This window comes from Corythoichthys intestinalis, chromosome 13, assembly GCF_030265065.1.
Source record: "Corythoichthys intestinalis isolate RoL2023-P3 chromosome 13, ASM3026506v1, whole genome shotgun sequence".
Classification (NCBI taxonomy): Eukaryota; Metazoa; Chordata; class Actinopteri; order Syngnathiformes; family Syngnathidae; genus Corythoichthys; species Corythoichthys intestinalis.
The window spans coordinates 50,541,288-50,569,226 of record NC_080407.1 but is presented as its reverse complement, the minus strand read 5'-3'; the positions used below and the strand labels follow the sequence as shown (position 1 = coordinate 50,569,226).

The window sequence follows — 27,939 nt, the reverse complement described above, 5'->3', positions numbered from 1 at the left end:
AAACCCCTTTGTGGTTCTGTTTTTTGATTTAAAAAAAAAAAAAAAAAAACAACTACCATTAGTACCCATTGATATTCGACTGGCGCCCAACTAAGTCTATGCCATTGACGGCCATGTACGTCCTAATTTCCCATTCATTTTCAATGGCAGCAAAACTTGTGTGGTTCTGATTTTTGATTAGAAAACAACAACCCATGCAGCCCATTGACATTCATTTGGCGGCTAAATAAGTGGATGCAATTGACGGCCATGGACGTCCAAATTTCCCATTCATTTTCAATGGCAGAAAAACCTTTGAAGTTCTGATTTTTGATGGAAAAAAAAAAAAAACATTGCAGCTCACTGACATTATATTGGCGCTTAAGTAAGTCGATGCCATTGACTGCCATGCACATCCAAATTTCGCATTCGTTTTCAATGGCAGAAAAACCTTTGCGGTTCTGATTTTTGATGAAAAAAAAAAAAAAAACTACCAGTAGAATCCATTGAAATTCTACTGCTGCCCAAGTAAGTCGATGCCATTGACTGCCATGCACGTCTAAATTTCCCATTTATTTTCAATGGCAGAAAAACCTGTGTGGTTCTGATTTTTTATTTAAAAAAATACAACAATCATTACAGCCCAATAACATTCAACTGGCACCCAATTAAGTCGATGCCATTGACTGCCATGCATGTCTAAATTTCCCATTCATTTTAAACGGCAGAAAAACCTTTGTGGTTCTGATTTTTTTATTTAAAAAAAAAAAAAAAGAAACAACAACAACCATTACAGCCCATATATATTCAATTGTCGCCTAAGTAAGTTGATGGCCATGTACGTCCAAATTTTCCATTCATTTTCAATGGACGGAAAAACCTTTGTGGATCGGATTTTTGATTAAAAAAAAAAAAACAAACTACCATTAGAGCCCATTGACATTCAACTGCCGCCCAAGTAAGGCAATATCATTGACTGCCATGCACGGCTATGCCATTGACGGCCATGTACGTCCAAATTTCCCATTGATTTTCAATGGACGGAAAAAGCTGTGTGCTTCTGATTTGTGACTAAAAAAGTAACAACCACTGCAGCCTATTGACATTCAACTTGCGCCTAAGTTGATGCCATTGACGGCCATGTACGTCCAAATTTCCCATTCATTTTCAAGGGCAGAAAAACCATTGATGTTCTGATTTTGGATTAAAAAAAAAACAACCATTGCAGCTGATTGACATTCAGCTGGCGCCCAAGTAAGTCGATGTCATTGTCTGCCATACAGGTCTATGCCATTGACGGCCATGTACGTCTAAAATTTCCCATTTAAATTCAATGGCAGAGAAAACTGTGAGGTTCTGATTTTTTATTTAAAAAGAACAACAACAACAACAACCATTGCAGCCAATTGACATTCAACTGGCGCCCAAGTAAGTCGATGCCATTGTCTGCCATACAGGTCTATGCCATTGACGGCCATGTACGTCTAAAATTTCCCATTTAAATTCAATGGCAGAAAAAACTGTGAGGTTCTGATTTTTTATTTAAAAACAACAACAACAACAACCATTGCAGCCAATTGACATTCAACTAGCACCTAAGTAAGTCGACATCATTAACTGCCGTGCACGTCTATGCCATTGACGGCCATGTACGTCCAAATTGCCCATTCATTTTCAATGGCAGAAAAAACCTTTGTTGTTCTGATGTTTTCTTTAAAAAAAATAAAAATAAAAAATAAAAAAAACAACCATTACATCCCATTGACAGCAATGCAACAGGACGTGTCCCTGAAAGATACCGAAATAAACAGGAATGTGACCTGATATCAACAGGACGTGTCCCCCAAATGTCCCCAAATCATCATGACGTGTCCCAAAAATGTCCCCCATTCAACAGGATTTGACCCCATATCCTGATATCAATAGGACGTGTCCCCAAATAAACAGAACGTGACCTGATATCAACAGGAAGTGTCCACGAAATGTCCCCAAATCAACTGGACGGATCTTAGATCTGTATCGACCACAGCAAAACCCCATCATAATTTCTCCAGAAATTGCAGTTTTTATTTCAATGTGTGTTATTCAAAAGTTAAAAATAAAATAAAATAAAATAAAATAAAATAAAATAAAATAAAATAATAATAATAATTCTTTTTTCCCCAACACCAGGAGGTGCTATAGCACCCTTAGCACCACACTTCCCGCGCTACTGTTATAAAATGAACCTTGATTGGTCATTCAGTCATTCTTTCTCTTTGTTCACATTTACTGCAATTGTAAAATGAGTCCATTAAAAAAATATTGGGCCACAATTTAGACTGTAAATGTGGCTCCAAAGCCACATTTGGTTCTTTCACCCTCTTAAATATCCTCATAAAACTGGGGCAAATGAGCGTTGCCTTCTGCAGAGCTTTTGTTATCCAGAAGCAATGATGGGGTGGGGCTGAGGAAGTGAAAGGGTGATCCTGACTCGGAGCCTGTCCCCGGATGGTGGCCCCAGAGCAATACTTGGTTGTCTGCAGAATGTACCTTGAAGGATGTAAAATGTCTTCTTTTTCTCTTTCTCTCCCTTGCTCTTTTGATTTGATCTCACCATTTCGCTCTCTCTTCCCGCCAGATTGTATCAGGATAGACTGTAGCCTCAGTAAGTGGTTCAATCCATTTTTTTCTGACTCAAATGTATCATCTTATCCAAATTCAGTGCAGTGGCCCTTTTCTGCTCCCTCTTGATCTCATTATCACTGACATCTATTCTAATGTCATTTCTATCCAATTATTCGACAGCCTTTCTTAACAACTGCATGCCTTTTTTTTACTGCCTCATATCTTTTGGAGGTATAAAAGCTTAATTGTAACGATGAATCATTCAAATATATTCATTTCATGAGCATTTAACTCATTGTATCAGAAAAGGGTGACTTGACATGAGCGTTCGAGATGTACAAACTGCTAAATCATCTTTCAAGTGCGTGTTTCGGGCTTTTCGCAGACGGAATAATTGCTAAGTGTTTTATTTGTGTCGCACAAGGCCTCGCAGGTAAGTGGCGGCCAGCTCGGTGACAAGTAACAAACCTGACGCTTGTTTGTTTTTCCACATACATAGTGAATGCATTTTCAGTGAGGTTGGATGAAGTTGAGAGACCTGAAATGCTTTGTTTTTACCACTAGATGTCAGACAATGAAAGAGAACAAATTGTACTGGAGCCTTGAGCCTTCAAAAGAAACCACCTGACATAAGTACTTTGGCATGAATCACCTTGACGAGCTACTTTGCAAAATTTGGACATTTGTTTATTTTTTTTAATAGGGACAGTGCACATTGATGAACATCTAAAAGTTGTAAATATGCCTGATTGTTGCAAAAATGCTAATTTACATCCGCGGTCCTTAGGCAGGAAACACAAGACTTAAAAAGACAAAAAAGAACAAAAGATTACAATAAAACAGCATAGTAAAATAGGTTACTTAGAACCTAAAGTCAGTGATTGTATGACTGGTTTACTTTCAACCACTGCTTGAGTTGAGCTGAGTTGTTGGACACTCCCTGATGGCGAGTGGGAAACTGTTACAGATTTTACTGGCCTTTACAGGGAGAGAATTGTGACCAAAGGCTGTTTTTTTTCTGATTGGGACCTCAAGGCTCCATAAATAATACTTTTTAAAAAAATGTTACAAACATGGAATGACATTGGTTTTCTGGCAAAGACCTTTAACGATTTCTTTTAGAGTGATTCTATGTTACTGCATGTAACAGTTGCCAACATGCAATGCAATATTCAATGTGTGATAATATTATTGAGTGTACAAACATTATAGCAGCCCCAAGTGCGTGGGTCAGCAACCTGCGGCTCTTTAGCGCTGTCCTAGGGTCTCCCTGGAGCTTTTTCAAAAATGTATGCATTGTATATACTGTATTCAAAAATGGAAAAAGTTGGGGGAGGGAAATATATTTATTAGGGCTGTCAAACGATTAAAATTTTTAATCGAGTTAATTACAGCTTAAAAATTAATTAATCATAATTAATCGCAATTCAAACCATCTATAAAATATGCCATATTTTTCTGTAAATGATATATAATTTCTGTAAAATGTTGGAATGGAAAGATTAGACACAAGATACATTCAACATACGGTACATAAAAAGACTGTAGTGGGCATTTCACTCTACTGTCATTTAAATCTGTCTATGCTGTCCTCACTCCGAAGCGTCTACTTTTTCCAAAGCTAGACAGCTAGTGAACGACGCCTTAATAATTAGACTTTTTCCTTTTTCATCTGATTTATTAATAAAATGGCCTCAAACCATTGTCCTCTTTAGACCGTCGTAAAACTACAAAAAGTACACAAGCATTGCATTAGCAACAACGTTAGCTTAGCACGCTATACAGGTTCACTAAACATAAACAAAAAGCGTCTCATACAAAAAATAGAACATTTCGCTTACTAACATAATATGTACATTCTTTACAACAACCATACTTACGGACAAATCTTGTCCAAGGATCATATAAGCACAACATTATCAGCCCGAGACGTCGTGCAGCCATAATGAACTGGCAAGAAAACAATAAACCATGTCGCAAAGCGACCACAAGAGTTCGCTGTTGGACAGCACAAAAACCCATGCTGTAAAACTTACCAAAAGGCAGAATACTTTCTGAGCGGGACATGTGCGTTAATTGCGTCAAATATTTTAACGTGATTAATTAAAAAAATTAATTACCGCGCGTTAACGCGATAATTTTGACAGCCCTAATATTTATACTTTAATATGGTTTTTGTTGGAGGAAAAACATGACACATTATTCTAATTCATTAATATTGTACAGCATTGTACGGCATTGTACAGCAGAGTAGTGACGTGGTGCGTCATTCTCTATTGGATTCACTACCGAGAAGACATTTACCGCATTTTCCGACCTATAAGGCGCACCTTCAATGAGTGGCCTATTTTGAAACTGTTTTCATTTATAGGGCGCACTGCATTATAAGGTGCAGTAGTCGTAGTAGTAGTAGTAGTGGTTAGCGTTATGTTATGCATCCACAAGATGGAGCTGAACTAAACGGATTGTCATGTCATGATTAACTAAAATTGATCCCTATATAAGGCACATCGGAGTATAAGGCGCACCTTCAATGAATGGCCTATTTTAAAACCGGTTTCATGTATAGGTTGTACTGCATTATATGGCGCAGTAGTAGTAGTAGTAGTAGTAGTGGTTGGCGTGGCATTATGCATCCGAAAGATGGAGCTGAGCTAAACTGAATGTTGTGCCATGATTAACTAATATTGATCCATATATAAGGCACATCGGAGTATTAGGCACAGCTTCAATGAATGGTGAATTTTTAAACCATTTTCATTTATAGGGCACACTGCATTATAAGGTGCAGTAGTAGTAATAGTGGTTCGCGTGATGTTATGCATCCACAAGATGGAGCTGAGCTAAACGGAATGTTGTGCCATGATTAACTAATATTGATCCATATATAAGGCACATCGGTGTATAATGGGCACCTTCAATGAATGGCTTATTTTAGAACCGTTTTCATGCATAGGGCACACTACATTATAAGGTGCAGTCGTAGTAGTAGTATTAACAGTAGTCGTTGGCGTTATGTTATGCATCCACATGATGGAGCTAAAATAAACAGAATGTCATGCCATTATTAACTAATATTGATCCAGATATAAGGGACATCAGAGTATTAAGCGCACCTTCACTGAATCGCCTATTTTGTATCCGTTTTCATGTACAGGGCGCACTGCATTATGAGGCGCAGTAGTAGTAGTAGTGGTTGGCATTGCGTTATGCTTAAGATCGAGCTGAGCTAAAAAGAATGTTGTGCCATAATTAACTGATATTGATCCATATTTAAGGCACATTGAAGTAATCAATGAATGGCCTATTTTAAATCAGTTTTCATGTATGGGGCGCACTGCATTACAAGGCTCAGTAGTCGTATTAATAGTATTAGTAGTAGTAGTGGTTGGCATTACGGTATGCATCCACAAGATGGCGATAGCTAAACAGAATGTCATGTCATGATTGACGAATTTTGATCCATATATAAGGCACATCGGAGTATAAGGCGCACCTTCAATGAATGGCCTATTTTAGAACTGTTTTCATGTATAGGGCGCACTACATTATAAGGCGCAGTAGTAGTAGTAGTAGTAGCAGTAGTAGTTGTTTTGGCATTGCGTTATGCATCCACAAGATGGAGATGAGCTAAACGGAACGTCATGTAATGATTGACGAATATTGATCCATATAGAGTATAAGGCACATCGGATAATGCACTATAAGGCGCACTGTCAGTCTGTGCGCCTTATAGTGCGGAAAATGTGGTAATCATGAAGGCTGTATTTGTAGCCAATTTAGTCATTTTGATAATAGGCTAACGAAGCCAATATAGATACATACATCATGTGTTGCCTTCATTATAAGGCTTTCAATTTTTTGCGTTTTTTTTTTTTTTTTTTTTTTAATTGTTCAGGTTGAATTTCACAGTATTACATAGTCTATTCCCCCCCCAAAATGTATCGGTTTCACAGGCACCAATGAACTTTGAGGAGGGTGGCAGGAACCCTGCCACACACAAAGAAAAAAAATATATATACAAAAAAACGTGCTGACTGCTGTACCGCTTTCGTCCACCGGCGTCGCTAAAATCAACCAAAACTGAAAAGTTACCTAGTGTTTCTTTGAAGGTTGTAGTTTGGGTTGAGTGCAAAATCCAACATGGCTAATTGTGTTGTTGCCATGGCGACTCTGAAACATACTTTTTTTGATCAGGTAGCACCCCTAAGGACAGATCCCATCCAAAATATATATTTTCCCAATATTTTGTATGTTGCGCTGAGTAAACCCATCAGCATTAGAGATTAGACTTGTGCGTAATGTATTTTGGAGACGCTCAAATTGGGTTTTGATTTGTTAAGGCAATTTAATGCTCCGATGGAGGCCAGCCATTTTTTTATTTAATGCTCATTTGATCTTCCACTACTCCAGGCCACATACGATGGAGTCGGGCCGATAATATTCGCCTTGCATAATAACCCAGTTATCTGCGCCATCAGAGGAGACGGAAGCTTTTTCAATATTTAGATTTATGTCACAAATAATCGCCGGACTCAAAACAGGTCAACGGCAATCCATTTTCAGATAATTAAACGGTTTGCATACTCAAAATAATGAGAAAAAATTGACCGCGGCCTATATGAGATGCTCAAAAAACTACCTCCGAGGTCACAGCTTGTCATCAAAAGTCTGATTCTCGGATCAATATTTTCAACGTCAGAAAAAATGTGACGCCACTTATTTGTCAACCATCCCTTGACAATCCAATTTCGTGAAAAAAAAAAATGTCAAGATATCGACATTTGTTTGCTAGGATTAACCAATAACATAGGGGAAGTATCACGACTATGCTACATTGCATTGCATTTTATTAAATCACACCCAACGAGGGACTGGGCAGAAGCCGGGAGCTGTCGAGGCCTATCTCATCTGGCGGGAAAATACGGCGCGGGAAATTAGTCTGAAATCGTAAATCAAGCAGGACTTATGAAGCGCATGAAGTAGGATTAATTCCACGCTTCCACCGAGCGGCATCTTGCCCAAGAACGTCTTCGGGTGGCTCCATTTGCATACGGGAGATATCGGCAGCAGTTATTTAGCCAAAGGACGCTAAATCAATGATGTTTGCCAGTATATGCGACCCCCCTCCTATTCAATTATGACCATATAAATATGCTTAGAGGACCATCCTTGTGACAACCCCTCTAAAATTACTGTTATGTTAAAATGATGAAAACCTTTTATCCTCTCCCATATCTTCAATGAATAAGGGTTTCTTGGATGGCTTTTGCACACTCACCCACACGCACCCCCCTATCCAAGACCTGAATGTTCCTGTGTCTACCGTGCGTAGTATCATCAATAAGTATAAAGGCCATGGCACTGTGGCTAACCTCCCTAGATGTGGACAGAAAGGAAAAATTGACAAGAGATTTCAACGAAAGACTGCGGATGGTGGATAAAGAACCTCGACTAACATCCAAAACAAGTTCAAGCTGTCCTGCAGTCCGAGTGTACAACAGTGTCAACCCGTACTATCCGTCGGCGTTTGAATGAAAAGGGACTCTAGGGTAGAATACCCAGGAAGACCCCACTTCTGACCCAGAGACATAAAAAAGCCAGGCTGGAGTTTGCCAAAACGTACCTGCGAAAGCCAAAAATGTTTTGGAAGAATGTTCTCTGGTCAGATGGGACAAAAGTAGAGCTTTTTGGGAAAAGGCATCAACAGTTTCAAGAGTCAAGAGTTTACAGGAAAAAAATCGAAGCCTTCAAAGAAAAGAGCATGTTCTCCACAGTCAAACATGGCGGAGGTTCCCTGATGTTTTGGGGTTGCTTTCCTGCTTCTGGCACTGGACTGCTTGACCGTGTGCATGGTATTATGAAGTCTGAAGACTACCCACAAATTTTTCAGCATAATGTAGGGCCCAGTGTGAGAAAGCTGGGTCTCCCTCAGAGATCATGGATATTCCAGCAGGACAATGACCCAAAACCAACTCTAAAAAGCACTAGAAAATGGTTTGAGAGAAAGCACTGGAGACTTCTAAAGTGGCCAGGAATGAGTCCAGACCTTAATCCCACAGAACACCTGCGGAGAGATCTAAAAAATGGCAGTTTGGAAAAGGCACCCTTCAAATCTCAGAGACCTGGAGCAGTTGGCCAAAGAATAATGGTCTATAATTCCAGCAGAGCACTGTAAGAAACTCACTGATGGATACAGGAAGCAGTTGTTCGCAGTTATTTTGTCTAAAGGTTGCGCTACCCAGTATTAGGCTGAGTGTGCCAATACTTTTGTCCGGCCCATTTTTGGAGTTTTGTGTAAAATGCTAATGACTTTTTAAAATTCTTTTCTGTGTTTTTTCATTGCAAGCAAAATAAATGAAGATATTACTACCAAAGCATTTGTAATTGCACGCATTTTTGGGAGAAATTGAGCATTGTCTGCAGGGGTGTCAATACTTTTGGCCAGCATTTAATCATTGCAGTGTTTTAGGTGGATATGTTTTTTTTTTTGTTCTTTCTTTTTTTTAAGACAATTGTACAAAATGGCAAACTTTTAATGAGGATACAAACATACCCCAAAGAAGTTGCATAATGCAATCATATACTGTATATGTACATTTTTATCAAAGCAAATGAAATAATTCTATGGGGCTCATTACTTTACTACTCTACTCAAGTAATCATTACTTAAATACTCAAGTACTCATTACTACTTGTGTACTTTTACTCGAATACTATTTACTTAAGTTAAGTTCTCGAGGACTCATTACTTAGGTACTCAAGTACTCATTACAACTCGAGTAATCAAGTACTTGTCACTTAAGTACTTGAGTACTCATTACTTAAATACTTGAGTATTCATTAACTACTTGAGTATTTGTCACTAAAGTACTCATTACTACTCGAGTACTCTTTACCACTCGAGTACTTGTTTCTTAAGTACTCAACTACTTAAATATTCGAGTACTCTTTACTTAAGTACTCGAGTAATCATTATTCTACTACTCGAGTACTTTTACTCAAGTACTGATTACTTAAGTACTCATTACTTTACTACTTGTGTACTTTTACTCAAGTACTGATTACTTAAGTACTCAAGTACTCATTACTTTACTACGTGTGTACTTTTACTCAAATACTCATTACTTAAGTACTTGAGTACACATTACAACTTGAGTACTCGAGTACTCATTACTTAAATACTTGAGTATTCGTTAACTACTCGAGTATTTGTCACTTAAGTACTCATTACTTTACTACTCGAGTACTCTACTACTCGAGTACTTGTCTCTTAAGTACTCAAGTACTGAAATATTTGAGTACTCATTACTTAAGTACTCGAGTAATCATCACTTTACTACTCTACTTGAGTACTTTTACTCAAGTACTGATTACTTACTCAAGTACTCATTACTTTACCACTCGTGTACTTTTACTCGAGTACTCATTACTTAAGCACTTGAGTACTCATTACTTAAGTACTCAAATACTCATTACTTTACAACTTGAGTAATCGAGTACTTGTCACTTAAGTACTTGAGTACTCATTAAATACTTGAGTATTCATTAACTACTCAAGTATTTGTCACTTAAGTACTCATTACTTTACTACTCGAGTACCCTTTACTACTGGAGTACTTGTCACTTAAGTACTCAAGTACTTAAATATTCGAGTACTCATTACTTAAGTACTCAAGTAATAATTATTTTACTACTCTATTCGAGTACTTTTACTCAAGTACTGATTACTTAAGTACTCATAACTTTACTACTTGTGTACTTTTATTCCAGTACTCATTAATTAAGTACTCAAGTACTCATTACTACTCAAATACTCATTACTAATCGAGTTGTCGAGTACTTGTCACATAAGTACTTGAGTACTAATTACTTAAATACTTGAGTATTCATTCACTAGAGTATTAGTCATTTTAGTACTCACTACTTTACTGCTCGAGCACTCTTTACTACTCGAGTACTTGTCTCTTAAGTACTCAAGTACTTATTACTTAAATATTCGAGTATTCTCTGGAAACAATGCATTAACTTGTGCTGCCTAATAAAACCAGGTTTTTGCTTTTAGTAGCATAAGAAAGGGAGTGGAATGCAGGTAACAAGTCTTCATGGTCATGGAAAAGTACATACCGGTATATATCGAAATAGATATGTACTCTATGTCTTATATATTGTGTGTTGTGTGGTGTGTATAGAATAGGCTCTACCCAAATTTTGTGTGTATAGATTAAAACCACTAGACATTTTAAGCAGGACACATTACAGTTTTGGCAGTCAGTTCACTTAGTAGCTTGCCATTAATGCAAATATTCTACCACAGGGGTTTTTAGAATCATTGTCATAATCCATGCAGACATTCAAATTTAGCCGACCAGGTGTTTGCCTGGAAGGAGGCTCATTTCATTTCACAATTGTTGTTTTGTGCCTGCGTGCGCGTGTTTGTTCACTAGCCAAAGGGACGTCTTTTCTGTGATAGATGGAGTATTGTTTTATAAAAGTAAGTGACCTGACTTGGCAAGGAACTCGACTTGCTTTACTATGCAGCAGATTGGCAGGTAGTAATCAATTTTTCAAAACAGACGGCAGGCTGTTAATTGCCACTCAGAGTTGTTTACTGTCGAATTTAACCTCAAACAACAAGAATGCTGAAATCGTCAGTCCAAAAAGGTCTGTTGTTGTCCATCTTCCTGGATGTTCACTGTTGCCCTTTAATCCGGCGTTCACACTTCTTAAGGGGTGAACATGATTCGCATACGAAAAGGTGTTTTGGCTTCATCCTCACTACCAGCCGACCCGGAGTAATCAAGTGTGAAGGTTGTCGGACTAAACGGCCATTAACCTCTCCAATATAGACAACAGAGGGCCGCCTGTGTGCGCGCGAGTGCATGTGCCCGCCGTCTGCCCATCCAATTTGAATATTCCCAAATTGTAGTACAGTGCATGTGTGCCTGGCATGCTAAGGCCAGCTCAGAGCCTCCTGTTTAATATGATGCCAGGTCACCCAACATGATACCATGCAGAACCGGCCCATCTGCCATAACTGGACTTGACACTTGGGAGTCCTCATTCCGGGACCCAGTGCCTGAACCCCTAGACACTACTAAGGTCATTATAGAGAATAAGTTTAAACCACTAGATGTCAGGTAGTTGAGGTAACACTTTATTTGACAGGGGCATCATACGACTGTCATAAGACCAAATGTACTACAATTAACTCATTCACTCCCCACCATTTTCACCAGTGCAACCCCATTTGCTCCCGGCCGTTTTACTGGATTTTGACTGGTTTTGCAAGGCCCACAGAAAATTCTGTTCTATTGCTATATCAACATGGAACCCACCAAAAGAAAGACTATACTCTCTTCTTTCAGCAGGAAAAAGTAAGTTCATATCTTTTTCAATTCTTTCAAAATCAGCATTAGAAAATAGCTTAGTTTGAGCAATTTTCCAATTTCTGATGAAAAAAAACTGAGAAATTGAGATTTTTGTGATAGCATACATTTCAAACATAACTTTGGCTTTAACACAGCTATTTTTTGCTTTAGTTACATCCCAAACATCTGAATGTTTTCCTTTTACAAAATAACATAAACAACAAGACAAATAGAGCTTTTCATAGCAAAGTAACAATTTATTTACACATAACTAACTGAGAATGAGGCTGTTGTGGACGCGATAACCGGGTAAACTTTTCCCTCATCGCCGCCTGTCTCATAAAGATGGATTTTTTTGAGTCTCTGTGGGGTCTGCTCGGTGAGCAGCATAGACTCAACGGCATTGTCCGCTGCACTGGTGGTCCCAGTCGTTCTGCTCTGTCGTCCAGCGCCTGGCATCCTGGACATCCTCTAGGTTGTTCTGCTCGGTCATCGGCCGCCTGGCATCCTGGACGCCATTCGATCGTCTCCGCCGGCACCCCGGCCGTGCGGCCCTCCAGTTCGTTGCTGTTAAATCGGGTTGCGGCTTACCAAATGCGCTACTGCCCTCCAGTGGCCAGCTTTATTGCTTTAAAATGGATTTTCAGTGCTTTTGAGCTAAATTGCATCAGAACTAGGGCTGTCAAACGATTAAAATTTTTAATCGAGTTAATTACAGCTTAAAAATTAAGTAATCGTAATTAGTCGCAATTCAAACCATCTATGAAATATGCCATATTTTTCTGTAAATTATTATTGGAATGGAAAGATAAGACACAAGACGGATATATACATTCAACATACTGTACATAAGTACTGTATTTGTTTATTATAACAATAAATCAACAAGATGGCATTAACATTATTAACATTGTCTTCAAGCGATCCATGGATAGAAAGACTTGCAGTTCTTAAAATATAAATGTTAGTACAAGTTATAGACATTTTATATTAAAACCCCTCTTAATGTTTTCGTTTTATTAAAATTTGTAAAAAAAAAAAAAAAACTAGTAGCTCGCCATTGTTGATGTCAATAATTACACCATGCTCACTCATGGTACTAACTCATAGAATCAGTTGGACCCAAACGCCAGTAGAGGGCACCAAACACCAAAAAACAAGTAACAAGCGGACATTGCAATGTACTGTCATTTTAGTCTGTTTGAGCGGGACATGTGCGTTAATTGCGTCAAATATTTTAACGTGATTCATTGAAAAAAAAAAATACCGCCCGTTAACGCGATAATTTTTACAGCCCTAATCAGAACCTAGAGGTGTCTCTTGTAAAAAAAATAAATAAATAATAAAAAAAAAGGGAAAAGACTTATTAATACAGATGTCTTTGGGACACTGAAACAATTAAAAATAGAACGTATTTATACATTTTTGGGAGCAAATGAGTTAATGTCTCTGGCTTGTCCTGAAAAATGACCTGTGGAACCTAGGCCGGTTTAAACCAGTTGGAGTGACAAGGCAGTTTTATCATGGATTAAACATGTCTAAGGTAATCAAACACAATAATATATTTTTATTGCAGTCAATCACAACTCATCGTATTCTAGCGATCATTAATCGTTAACACTAATATTTGATTGTAAGCATTCATTGGCAAAAGCAAATATTTAATAAACCTATAATGATTATCTTAACAATGGCTGTATTGTGAAGATGATTAGTCACATTTGCCTTTTTCCTCAATCGGAGACCTTACCCGGAATTCTCTCATTTTTGTAGCACACGATATAAAATAAATAAATATATTGATCGCTTACACACTCATCCAAGCGGTCCATTTCATTCAGGAGCTTAAAATCCTGTGTAATATGAAATAAACATGCTTTTTTGTGTCACAGAAACTTTATAACTAGTCTGAAACAAAACCAGCCCTACAATGGAGGGGTGGTTACTCTATTATTGATGTTGCAACTGTGCAATCATCTGCCTGATGAAGTTTATCACCTGGTGGTGCAGTGCTACCGGTGAACATCATAAATCCCATTTGCACATTTAGCTGCTATGATTATAGCATCTGTCTGGCTCCGAAGGGATTTGCGTAGATGACTTATTCCACCGTGTTGACTGGGTTACAGCCTTTTGCTCTTGTTTGAACAAACTATTTATGTTCGGAACTGTCTTCTTAGCTTAGCGGCATCAAAACATCCCTCCGAGCAAATGTCGACCTTTTGACTCGGCGGGCCCCCTCCCACTCCCCCTGACTCATCCGCTGTCAACATGCTGTCTGCATATGCTTGAGTGACCCCGACAAATGTCCTGCTGCAACAGCCCGCCTCCGACACAACCACCTCCTTCCCGCCGCCGTGTGTGCCCGTTAGTCACACGGTTGTGGTCATGCTAACGACTGCCCGTGGTCCCTCTTGTTATATTTTCGCCTTTGTGTTGCGAATTGTGATCCCTCCTCTCAGCCTGCCTGCAAGCACTCATGCCCCGTGTGTGATTTTGGCACATTTAACAATAGGGATGTTCAGCGGACCACGACAATGCCCAAATTTCTTTCAATTGAAACATCTGTGTCAGATGGTCTGGATGTGAGTCATTTGCTTCCCGAAAGGGGTCTGAATGATTCAGGGAAGGAATCATTAATTAGGGAATTCCTTAGAAAGATAACAAAAACAATCATATACTGTATACAGTGAAGTTTGGTGGTGGCAATATCATGGTCAGTATCATCTCTTATATTTACTGTAGGACTGCACTACTCTAACACACCTAATGTAAAATAAATAGCACACCATAGTTTAAAGAAACAGCATAGATACACAACGCCATCTTATCACAGAAGCCCAACGTGTGCGTCACGAGCAAGATTGATGCACCAACTCTGGTAATCAGTTCTCCCGACAATGAACAAGGACAAAGACCAGCGCGCTTTGTCCTAAAAGTTGATAGCGGGCGCTTGTGACGTCAAAACCAGCGTCGGTCGCTGTGGCAACCACGTCCCATCCACGTACGAACATAAACCGGTCACAGAGGGAAGGTCCCAAAAGCAATGCCCGGACACACCTTTGGCCCGGCCTCCTGCACCACGGACTTAAAAAACACTGGACACTGAGATAAGACAGATTTGCTGCTTGGAAACATTTTCTATGTAGCCTTGTTTTGGATCCAGAATTGTCCCTCCGTCGTCTTTTGACCATTGTCGATGAATAAATTGTCAACCTGCTGTCGGTGAGTCTTCTTCAAACTTTTGGAACATGGAGTCAGTACAAAGGGGTAACACAGGAACGCGCAGAGTTTTGCTTCCTCCCGGTTTGGCTTGCGGGGGCGGTAAACAGCAGAGCACCATTTCTGTTCTGCTGCCGCTGTTTCCGTGCGGCTTTGGCCGGGGGGACTAAATTCCAACAGGTTACATCCAGTATAGGGGTGTGCGAGAGATCTGCAGGGTCTGAAATATCAACAAATCTTAGCTGCCTCTTACATTCTTAACCATAAAAAGGGACAAATTCTGCAGCAGGATGATGCTCCATCGCATACTCCAATCTCTACCTCAAAGTTCCTCCAGGCAAAGAAGATCAAGATCCTCCAGGACTGGCCAGCCCAGTCACCAGACATAAACAGGATGAAAGATGAAGCATGGAAGACGAAACCCAAAAATGTTGATGAACTCTGGGAGGCATGCAAGACTGCTTTCTTTGATGTTCCTGATGACTTCATCCATAAATTGTATCATTCATTGCCGAACCGCATGGATGCAGTCCTTCAAGCCCATGGAAGTCATACAAAATATTAAATTTGGATCTCACAGCACCACTACTTAATTCGCTTATGTTATGTAACATATTTTTGTATTTGAAGTACATTTTTTATTCAATTTTCACACTACTTTCTGTAGGCGACAAAACTTTTGTCTTGCCAAAATTTTTTTCATGATTTGGTGAAAAATGACCGTCTTTTAGATTTTTGGGCTTAATAAGAACAAATGGTAATATTTACTAAAAGTAATTGGAAGAATCTGACACATTAATCTGTTAACTAGCCTTTAAAACTCAAAACAAGATGACGAAAATTATTCGACTAGATTTAAGAAAAATGATCAGATAAAGACATTATAATGTAAATATGCAGTGTGAAAGTTAGTATAAGTCAATGCAGATTTATTTTGCATTAATCATTTAAGCCAGGGGTCCCCAAACTTTTTCCTGTGAGGGCCACATAACTTTTCCCTTCTCTGATGAGGGGCCGGGGTCAGTTTATAACAGAAAAAGTGTGACGAGTGCAGGAGTGCCCAAATGTAAAAAAATATTGTTTTTCAGAAAGCCACAATCAAATAAAAATAACCCTTTCTGGATTCTTCACGGAACAACAGTAAATAAAATAAAAATAATAATATAATATTATTAGGGCTGTCAAACGATTAAAAATTTTAATCGAGTTAATCACAGCTAAAAAATTAATTAATCGTAATTAATCGCAATTCAAATCATCTCTAAATTATTGTTGAAATGGAAAGATAAGACGGATATATACATTCAACATACTGTACATAAGTACTGTATTTGTTTATTATGACAATAAATCCACAAGATGGCATTAACATTATTAACATTCTTTCTGTGAAAGGGATCCACCGATAGAAAGACTTGTAATTCGTAAAGAATAAATGTGAGTTTGTATATTGTGACTAAATATTGCCATCTAGAGTATTCTGTTGAGCTTCCAGTAAATGATACTGTCGCTCTTAACTGTTCTGCCCAAATGCATGATGGGAAGTGGTGCAACCATGACTGTGTGTGGTGGCTGCAAATGATATATCTTCTCTGCGTTGGGTACAATTCATGGTGTTAAGAAAAATATCTTCCCACGTTGCTTCCCACAATATCTTGTTGTGGGATAGATGTCAAAACTTTTGCCAATTAAAAGCACGGCCCCAATCAATGCTCGCATCTACTCCACTCACTCGACGCTGCCTCTTAGCACTGTATATAAGTAAAACGGCGCCATTGTAGGCTGTATGTGGGAATGCATGAGTGGATCGTTCCGCGCATGCATTAATTGCGTCAAATATTTTAACGTGATTAATTTAAAAAAATCATTACCGCCCGTTAATGCGATACATTTGACAGCCCTAAATATAATATAATATAATAAATAATAATAACTAGGGCTTTCAAAATTATCGCGTTAACGGGCGTTATTTTTTAAAATTAATCACGTTAAAATATTTGACGCAATTAACGCAGATGCCGCGCTCAGATAGATTTAAATGGCAGTTCAGTGAAACGCTCACTTTTTGTGTTTTATGGAGTTTTGCTGCCCTCTGCTGGCGCTTGGGTGTGACTGATTTTATAGGCTTCAGCACTCATGAGCATTGTGTAAGTAATTATTGACATCAACAATGGCGGGCTACCAGTTTATTTTTTGATTGAAAATTTTACAAATGTTATTAAAACAAAAACATTAAGAGGGGTTTTAATATAAAATTTCTAACTTGTACTAACATTTTTCTTTTAAGAACTACAAGTCTCTCTATCCATGGATCGCTTTAACAGAATGTTAATAATATTAATGCCATCTTTTTGATTTATTGTTATAATAAAGAAATACAGTCCTTATGTACCGTATGTTGAATGTATATATCCATCTTGTGTCTTATCTTTCCATTCCAACAATAATTTACAGAAAAATATGGCATATTTTAGAGATGGTTTGAATTGCGATTAATTGCGATTAATTACGATTAATTAATTTTTAAGCTGTCATTAACTCGATTAAAAATTTTAATCGGTTGACAGCCTTAATAATAACACTATTAATGAAAATAGATAATAACGAAATAACCCTCTCTGCATTCTTCACAGAAAAAGGCCAACAAATAAATAACACTATTGAGAAAAAAATAAAAATAAAAATGCTCTCTGGTCTTGTTCAGGCGGCCGGAGCAATATTCGGCCTGCGGCCCGTAGTTTGGAGACCCCTGATTTAGCCAATCAGTTCATTAGGTTCCTATTTGTGAGAAATGTAGCCCGTTCACCCAGTCTGTTTGGTCTTATTAATGTCCCGTCCCCAGCAAAAAGTGGACATGCAGGTTGTGCTGTTATATCGTCCCTCCCAATATTGAGACCAAACCAACGCCCTTGTCTAAAAGACTTAGACAAAAATTAAAAGGGCCGTCAAAAACACTGCACCACAGGCTTTTATTTGATATATTTTCATAGAATTTGTTGATATATTGACATAGGGGGGAAAAAAATCTACTGGACAATGTAGCATTCATTTTCCAGGTTGTAAAAGTGGTTTTTGATTGGAGAGTAATTGCATTCGAGAGCTGAGAGAATGGCTGGTTTTGATTTCTATATTTTTTTGAGTGTTTTGAAGCCTCATTTCATATACTTGGCAATATTTTCCAATCATTGCAATGTAGTAGCTTGTTAACAACTGCGTTTTGTGTGATTTCTCCAATTTAGAATACATTTAGTTTCACTTTACGGGAGTACAGTGTAGCATAATTAGCTTTGGATTGGTTTACCTTCATTGAAGTCATATATTGCAGCAATATATTTCAGTATGTATGTTGGAAAAACTAGCGTTAGCTCGTCTGGCGTTTCTCTACTTCCTGTGTCACCGACTGCGCAAAAAAACATGCAGATGTGGAGCATGCACATTGGCACACATGCACACGTACGCCCAACTCCTGCCATGACCTAATTTCACTTCCCTACTCATCTGCAGGCAAAGGACCCGAGACGCTATTCGCGGGCCAGAAACTGAATGATAACGAGTGGCACTCGGTGAAGGTGGTGCGAAGAGGCAAGAGCTTGCAGCTCTCCGTGGACAACGTCACTGTGGAAGGTTAGATGTGCAATAACAAAAGAAAATGCATTGGCATGATATTGAAAACCCAGTGCTAACAATACAAGCAAGTGGAAGGTCAAAAGATGAGGCGAGTCGCATATTGTGGCCTTGAGCAAAGGACGGTAGCAGAGGTGTGAGCTCAATGAAGGGGATTGAAATGGCGATGTGTGTCCAGAAGCAATGGATGACCCTGTCAAGGTCTGCCAGCTTTATGAGAACTTTTAATTGCCATGCTGTGGAGCTACAGCTATAGACTTCACTATCAGTTGACGGGACACAAGGGTAGATCCGTTGGGGGCCTATTTTCAAAAACTTAAAATTCAAACATTTTCGAAACTAAAGCCGCTAGCGAGTATAAACAATGGCTATGAAGGTCTCAAATTTTACACTAGATGCACAAAAATCACCCAATGCAGAGATAATCCCCTATATTTTCAGGATCAATAGCAATATTTAACATATATGTTTTCGCCTAACATAGCAACTTAATTTTTTAAAATTAGTGCTAAGTTTTCAACAGGTAATAAATCACTCAATTTTCACATCCGAAAATTAGCATTTTTCTATTTACAATCGCAAGTTATTTAGGTTGAATTCCGGTACAAAATCCAACATGGCCGCCGTCACAAAACATACAACTTTTCAAGTTGAAAATTCTTGTAAATAAATGCGTAAATTGTGGATATTCTATAGATATGAACGTAAAACAGTCTAGATTCTTGGTTAAAAGCAAAAAAAAAAAAAAAAAAGAAATTATCATTCATTTTAAATATTTCAAGCAAAAGTTAAGGTATTCTGTAATCTAACATGGCGGCCGTCACAAAACAAAGCTTTTTAAATAAAAAAAATCTTGTAAATAAAGTCTTAAATCGCAGAATTTTTATAGATATGAATGCAAAACAGTGTAGATTCTTGGTTAAAACCAAAAAATGGGCAGTTATCATTCATTTTACATAAATATTTCAAGCCTAAATTATGGTATTGTGTAGTCCAACATGGCGGCTTTTTAAGTTAAAACTTATTTTAAATAAATGCTTAAATCGGGGAATTTCTATAGAAATGAACGTTAAACAGTCTAGATTCTTGCTTAAAATCAAAAAATGGGTAGTTATCGTTCATTTTCGTAAATATTTTAAGCTAATGTTACGGTACTGAGTAATCCAACATGGCGCCGTCGTGAATCAGAGTTTTATGAGTTGAAACTTCTTTTAAATAAATGCTTAAATCACGGAATTTCTAAAGATATGAATGTAAAACACTCTAGATTCTTGGTTAAAAGCAAAAAACGGGACGTTATAGTTCATTTTGCGTAACTATTTCAAGAAAAAGTTACGGTACTGTGTAATCCAACATGGCGGCCGTCACGGAACAAAGAGATTTTTAAGTTGAAACTTCTTGTAAATAAATGCTTAAATCGCGAAATTTCTAAAGATATGAATGTAAAACAGTCTAGATTCTTGGTTAAAAGTAAAAAAAACTGGCAGTTATTGTTCATTTTACGTAAATATTTTAAGCCAAAATTGCAGTATTCTGTAATCCAACATGGCGGCCGTCACAAAACAAAGAGCTTTTTTAGTTGAAACTTCTTGTAAATAAATGCTTAAATCGCAGAATATCTATAGATATGACCGTAAAACAGTTTAGATTCTTGGTTAAAAGCAAAAAATGGGCAGTGATCGTTCATTTTGCGTAAACATTTCATGCTAAAGTTAATCTATTGTGTAAGAATACAACAATGCGGCCATCACAAAACAAAGAGCTTTTCAAATTAAAAATTCTTGTAAATCAATGCTTAAATCGTGGAATTTCTATAGGTATGAATATACAACAGTCTAGATTCTTGGTTAAAAGCAAAAAATGGGCAGTTATCAATCATTTTACCTCAATATTTCAAGCTAATGTTACAGTATTGTGTAATCCAACATGGCGGCGGTCACGGAACAAAGAGCTTTTTAAATTGATAATTGTTGCAAATAAATGCTTACATCGAGGAATTTCTATAGATATGAACGTAAAACAGTCTAGATTCTTCGTTAAAAGCAAAAAATGGGCAGTTATCGTTCATTTTACGCTAATATTTCAAGCCTACATTATATGGTATATAGTATATAGTATAATAATATAGTTTAATCCAACATGGCAGCCGTCATGGAACAAAGAGCTTTTAAAGTTGAAAATTCTTGTAAATTAATGCTTAAATTGTGGATTTTCTATAGATATGAACGTAAAACAGTCTAGAATCTTGGTGAAAAGCAAAAAATTGGCAGTTATCGTTCATTTTATGTAAATTTTTCAAACTAAAGTTACGGTACTGTGTAATCCAACGTGGCGGCTGTCACGGAACATAGAGCTTTTTAAGCTGAGTATTCTTGTAAATAAATGCTTAAGTCACGGAATTTCTGTAGATACCTGTATGAACATTAAACAATCTAGATTCTTGGTTAAAAGCAAAAAACGGGTAGTGATCGTTTATTCTGCGCAAATATTTCAAGTCTACATTTACACTAATTTTATCCGTTGATTTTTTTTTCACGTTTCAAAGTGCATGCATGGTGCTATTTAATATAATAATTACCTTGAATACTCAGCCAAATCCCTGTTGAGACACTCCTGCCTGCTTGTATGCAGTAAAACCTTCGTCCTGTTTCCACCTAAATCCGACTTTAGAACACAGCGTGGGTTTGAGTTTATCACAGTGAAATCCAACTCAACGTTCGGCCTGGGTCGGCCCCCTACGGGAAGGCTTGACACAATGTCTGTGGGAGCTGTCTTGTCAACTGATGGTGGAATCTATGCTACAGCACTCCCCAATATGCGTAAATACACACTATTAATCACATCCCCGCATTATGCTGTGTTTTTCCTCATTCCCCGCACTGCAAATGAATTTCTAAATATTGCTATATATTGAATTTGCACTCTGGTATAATTACGGTCCTGTAGTATTTCCCTGGAGACGTTCCCTCTGCCTTGAGCAGAGTTGCGCGACATTATTTGAGCTCTCTAAATGAATGATGTTTATCAGTTTCTCCTTACTTATCATAATTACAGGCCAGATGACTGGCGCCCACACACGTCTGGAGTTCCACAACATCGAAACGGGCATCATGACCGAGCGCCGCTTCATCTCGGTGGTGCCGTCCAACTTCATCGGCCACCTCCAGGGCCTTTCCTTTAACGGCGTGCCCTACCTAGACCAGTGCAAGAACGGCGACATCTCCTACTGCGAACTCAACGCCCGCTTCGGCATGCGTCACATCATCGCCGACCCGGTCACGTTCCGGACCAAAGGAAGCTACTTGGCGCTGGCCACGCTGCAAGCCTACGCCTCCATGCACCTCTTTTTCCAGTTCAAAACCACCACGCCCGACGGCTTGATGCTCTTCAACTCTGGCGATGGCAGCGACTTCATTGTTGTGGAACTGGTCAAAGGGTGAGCATACATTCAAGGACAAATTCAGCAGAAAGCTATTTTCCCTGTAAAGCTCTTTATAATAATACTAGCAAAGAGGCTTTTGCTTCATTGTGTTCCCTATTTAGCAGTGTTATAAAGACAAAGAGCCGAGGCTTTGGTGCTGCGCCTGTTGTGAATGCAACAGCCAAAATAGCCTCTGCCCAAAACCTAAAATATGTGTGCAAAAGCCACTAAAATGGGGGTTTAGGCAGAAATACTTCCATTTGTATTTGTAAAACCCGATAGCGGGAGAATGAAAGTGTTGAAACGAAGCCATCTGCATCCCAATGAGTAGGAAATACACTGTAAGAAGTTTGAATAAAATACAGCCCTTTCTTGAGATACAAGTGACTTAATACGAGCGATAGCAGGTGATTCAACTCACTTAAAATACGGCAGACTGGCAAATAAAGTGAGTAAATATTCTTCAGAAATGAGGCATAAAGTTATTTATTGCAACTATCAGCTAAAGGCCACGTTCAAACAGCACAAAATTACACACGGAGTATTTAAAGCAACCAAAAAGTCTCCTCTACCTGTTCGCTAACATAAAATTGGAAAGTCCATAACAGGGCTCCAACAAACGATTATTTTTATAAAAAGCCGCTACTTTTTCCCCTCATTTTGAATCCTGTGGCTTATAGTCCAGTGCGGCTTATTTGGTGATTTATTTGGGTCAATAGGTAAAACTTTATTTGACAGCGGCATCATAAGACTGTCATAAGAACGTCATAATTATGACATGACACTATCATGGGCATTACTGAATGCTTATGACAGATGTCAATATGTGTCATGTGGCATATTATGTCACTAACTCCATTTATGTCCAGCTCAGATCTTTTTCGTCTGCTGGATGACACTAACCGACATCTATTATAAGCATTCAATAATGCTTATGACAGTGTCATGTAATAATTATGGCAGTATTATGGCACCACTAGCCAAAAAAATGTTACCAAATACAATAACTAGTAATTAATGAAACAACTGGAACAGTAACTGAAGAAATAATTAGCACAGAACATGAATTTTGATTGTTATTTACATCTGTAGTGCCGCAATGCATGCTAGGAGGAATGTTGGATGACAACAGTGTTGACAGCAGGTGGCAGCAGAGGTTGACTGTCTCCCCCAAGGGAGCAGTAATGGCCAAATGAAGATTTTTGAAACAATAAGGCTTTGCGGCCAATTGGTTCAAAGCTTCATGGTGGTTCATTTGGTTTCATGGCAGTCTTATAATGCCTTTGTCAAATGAAGTGTTACCAGTTAATATCTTTTGGTGTAAATATCCCATAATACAGTGAGGACAACTGCGGCTTATAGTCCAGTGCGGTTTATCTATGAACAAATGCCGTTTTTATGTCAAATTTGGTAGCTGGCGCCTTATAGTTCAGAAATTACGGCAATTGGACCATTACCGTATTGGCCCGAATATAAGACGCCCTGATTATAAGACGACCCCCTCTTTTTCAAGACTCAAGTTTAAAAAAAGACTTGAACACCAAATTAATTTTTATACAGAAAAACAGTACATCTGAAACAAATGATTATAACAATATATTTGAGAGAAAAAGCATGTTATTTTGCCTCATTCAAATCTTAATATCTGAACATTTAAATATGTAAACTAAAGTGCAATCACATTCGTAAATGAACAAATTGCAATAAATGAATTAACCATCAAAGTGAAGTCTAACTGTAGTCTTGAAACAAATCTAAATAAGGAAGAACATTGCAAAAAAAAAATAATAATAATGCAAACTGGTTAAACTTGAAAGTAGCTAAGATCTGTCATGACAGAACATCGCTTCAATGATATCTGGCGCCATCTAGCGTCGTGAATGGGTATAACGTCTAGACCGCTACTTTTTTCCCCTCATTTTGAAACCCATGGCCTATAGTCCAGTGCGGCTTTTTTGTTGATTTATTTGGGTTTATTGGATTTATTTGACAGCGGCGTCATAAAACTCTCATAAGACCATCATAATTATGACAAAACTATCATGGGCATTACTGAATGCCTGTAACAGATACCATTTAGTGTCATCCGGCAAATTATGGTTTATATATATGGTTTATAATCCGAAAATTACGGTAGTAATGGTAGTGTCAAGTCTATCCTTACAACTAGGGTTGTTCCGATCATGTTTTTTTGCTCCCGATCGTTTTAGTTTGAGTATCTGCCGATCCCGATATTTCCCGATCCGATTGCTTTTTTTTTTTTTGCTCCCGATTCAATTCCGATCATTCCCGATAATTTTTCCCGATCATATACATTTTGGCAATGCATTAAGAAAAAAATGAATAAAACTCGGACGAATATATACATTCAACATACAGTACACAAGTACTGTATTTGTTTATTACGACAATAAATCCTCAAGATGGCATTTACATTCTTTCTGTGAGAGGGATCCACGGATAGAAAAACTTGTGACTTTGTATATTGTAACTAAATATTGCCGTCTAGTGTATTTGTTGAGCTTTCAGTAAATGATACTGTGGCCATGCCCAAATGCATGATGGGAAGTGGAACCATGATTGTGCGTAGTGCTACCAATTGATATACATTCTCTGCGTTGGGAAATAACATAAGGTGTTAAGACAAAGATCATTTGCCCCCTTGCTTCCCCACATTGCTTCCCAATGATATTTCTAATCGTAGGGAGAGGGATTGCAAGGCTTTAGCCAATTAAAAAAAGGCTCCAAAGGCTGCCAAAATTCACTCTACTCATTTGACGCTGCCTTTTATCTCTCTATATAGGTAAAACAGCGTCATTACAGATTGAGTGCAAAAATGAGTGAGTGGGTCGTGCAGCGCATGCATTAATTGCATTAAATATTTTAACGTGACACATTTTTTAAAAAATGAATTGCCGCCATTATCGAGATACATTTGATAACCCTACCTTAAGCCTAAACTAAAGACTCTGGATGAGTGTAACATATTATGTCTGTAACGTTAAATACAATTAGAAAACGATTTAATTAAAATATATATACATATATTAAAAAAGGCATGGCCCATTTTTTTTTGCCGATTCCGATACTTTGAAAATGACGTTATAGATCATCCCGATCAATCGCGACATCTCTATTTACAACATATGGAAAGACTAAATTACAAATAATATATACAACTAAGAAGTTATATGTATGTTATAATTTCAAGAATTTACCGCAGACAAGTTTAAGTTGAAGAAGGTCCTAAAGGATTAATTAGTTATTATAATAGTTATCAATTAATTTGCTTATCGATTTATGGTTGCACCTCGAGTCCATAGGCACACGGGCTAACAATTAGCATCTATGTAGTCTGTCGTTACTAGATGTGTCGTTTCAATCTCTGCACCAGTCCCAATTTTTTCCTTATTTTAGAACTAAAATTGCAGAATTCTTCTGGGGCAAATGTTAAAATTACTGCGAAAACATTTTCACCGGGAATTTTCTGACCCGCTTTCAAATATGTTTTCCAACTTGTCGCCCAATTGAATCAATCCTCAACTTTTTTCACCTCAAAAAAACTCACAGGCAACCATATAGTTTATTTCTGTCCTGGATTGAGTTCAGTTCTGTTCAGTTTGTGCCTTAGTTTGTGTGTGGTCATTGTGATTAGTACCCATTGATTTCACCTGTTGTGGCCTGCTCGTTGTGAATCCCCCAATCCGCTGCCTTATGTATCACACACCTGTGCTTTATTGTCTCGTTATCCCTTGTCTGTGTATTCAAGCTCCCAGTTTCTATTCACTCTTTGTTGCGTCATTGTCGATGTTTATACATACGTCCAAGCTCTCGTGTTCATATTCGTGTTCAGATCTAAAAAGTAAGTTTTGATACCTTTTCATTTAATCCCCTGGTCTTTTGTTTTGAACGTTCTTTCTATTTTCGTTAACTATTATTAAAGCATTGTGAGTTCCCACACACCCTGCCTTGCCTTTTGTTTTCCCTGTGATTGGGTCCACCTCGTCCACGCATTCTGACAATTTCGTGTTAGAATCTGTACTTCATGTGACGCCGTGCCGAAAAAATAATGACTTGTAATTATAGGCAGAGTTTGACTTTTCGTGGCGAGGGGCATGTTGATCACCCCAAAACGCAGTGTCGGCAATAAATTTACTTGCAAGATACAGTGGTATGAAAAAGTATCTGAACATTTTGGAATTTCTCACATTTCTGCATAAAATCACCATAAAATGTGATCTGGTCTTTGGCAAAATCACACAGATGAAAATGGTGTCTGCTTTAACTAAAACCACCCAAACATTTACAGGTTTTCATAGTTTAATGAAAATAGCATGCAAACAAAAGAGCAATTGAAACCAATTTTACAAAACATTTTAAGTCAGGTGTGTGCCCAATCACTGAGTGGTTTAAAGCTGCCTTGCATGTGATCTGATCTTTGTCAAAATCACACAGATGAAAAATGTCTTTCACGAATACCAGCCAAACATTAATAGGTTTTCATTTTTTTTTCAAGAGGATAGCGTGCAAACAATTTCAGAAGGGGGGGATAAGTGAACCTTCTACCTAAGGAGACTTAAAGAGCAATTGAAACCAAGTTTTACCAAACATTTTAAGTCAGGTGTGTACCCAATCACTGATGAGTGGTTTAAAGCTGCCCTGCCCACTATAAAACGCACACCTGGTAAGAAATGTCTTATAGAGAAGCATTGTCTGTCATGGCTCTGTCAAAACAGCTTTCTGAAGACCTGTGATCAGGGATTGTTGATTTGTATAAAGCTGGGAAAGGATACAAAACCATCTCTAAAAGTTTGGTTGTTCATCAATCGGCAGTCAGAGAAGTTGTCTACAAATGGAGAGAGTTGTGCACTATTGCTTCTCTCCCAAGGAGTGGCTGTCCACCAAGATGACACCAAGAGTTCAGCGCAGAATACTCAGAGAGGTAAAAAAAAATCCCTAGCGTGTCTGCTAAAGACTTACAGAAATCACTGGCACAGTCCAATATCTCTGTGCACACATCAAGTATATGTAAAACTATGACCAAAAATAGTGTTCATGGGAGGAATCCATGGAAGAAGCCACTGCTGTCTTAAAAAAAAAAAAAAAAAAAGTTGCTCGTTTAATGTTTGCAAAAAGGGACTTGGACACTCCGCAGAAGTTTTGGCGAAATATTTTGTGGACTGATGAAACCAAAATTGAATTGTTTGGGAGTAACACAACGTCATGTGAGTAGGAAAAATGGAACCGCTCACCAACATCAACGCCTCATCCCCACCATAAAGCATGTCAGAGAGAGCATCATGATTTGGGGCTGTTTTGCTACCTCAGCACCTGGGCAACTTGCAATTATTAATGTAAGAATGAATTCAAACGTTTATCAAGATGTTTTGCGGGAACACCCTTGGCTGTCTGTCAGGCAGATAAAGCTAAAAAGAGGATGGATGCTGCAATAAGACAATGATCCAAAACAAACCATCTTCAGAATGTTTTTAGAAGAACAAAATACATGTTTTTGAGTGGCCAAGTCAAACTGCTGTGGCATGACGTAAAGACAGCGATTCATGGCAGACATCCCCGGAATCTGACTGAACTCCAGCAGTTTTGTAAAGAAGAATGGGCCAAGATTAGTCCTGATCGATATGCCAGATTGATCTGCAGCTACAGGAAGCGTCTAGTTGAAGTTATTGCTGCCAAAAGGGGGGGCAAAAAATATTA

General features: G+C 38.1%; 1 protein-coding gene across 3 annotated transcripts in view; it reads left to right on the top strand.

Moving 5' to 3' along the window:
- LOC130928636 (neurexin-2-like) overlaps nt 1-27,939 on the top strand; it is a 774,303-nt gene that overhangs the window by 456,626 nt on the left and 289,738 nt on the right. For 2 of the 3 annotated variants that reach the window (XM_057855357.1, XM_057855358.1), the window contains 3 exons: nt 2,600-2,626; nt 18,684-18,803; nt 21,858-22,239. In XM_057855357.1, coding sequence (XP_057711340.1) covers nt 2,600-2,626; nt 18,684-18,803; nt 21,858-22,239 — 529 coding nt within the window. Of the gene's footprint in view, nt 1-2,599; nt 2,627-18,683; nt 18,804-21,857; nt 22,240-25,892; nt 26,087-27,939 lie in introns of those variants that run through there. The other variant, XM_057855361.1, reaches the window with a different exon arrangement.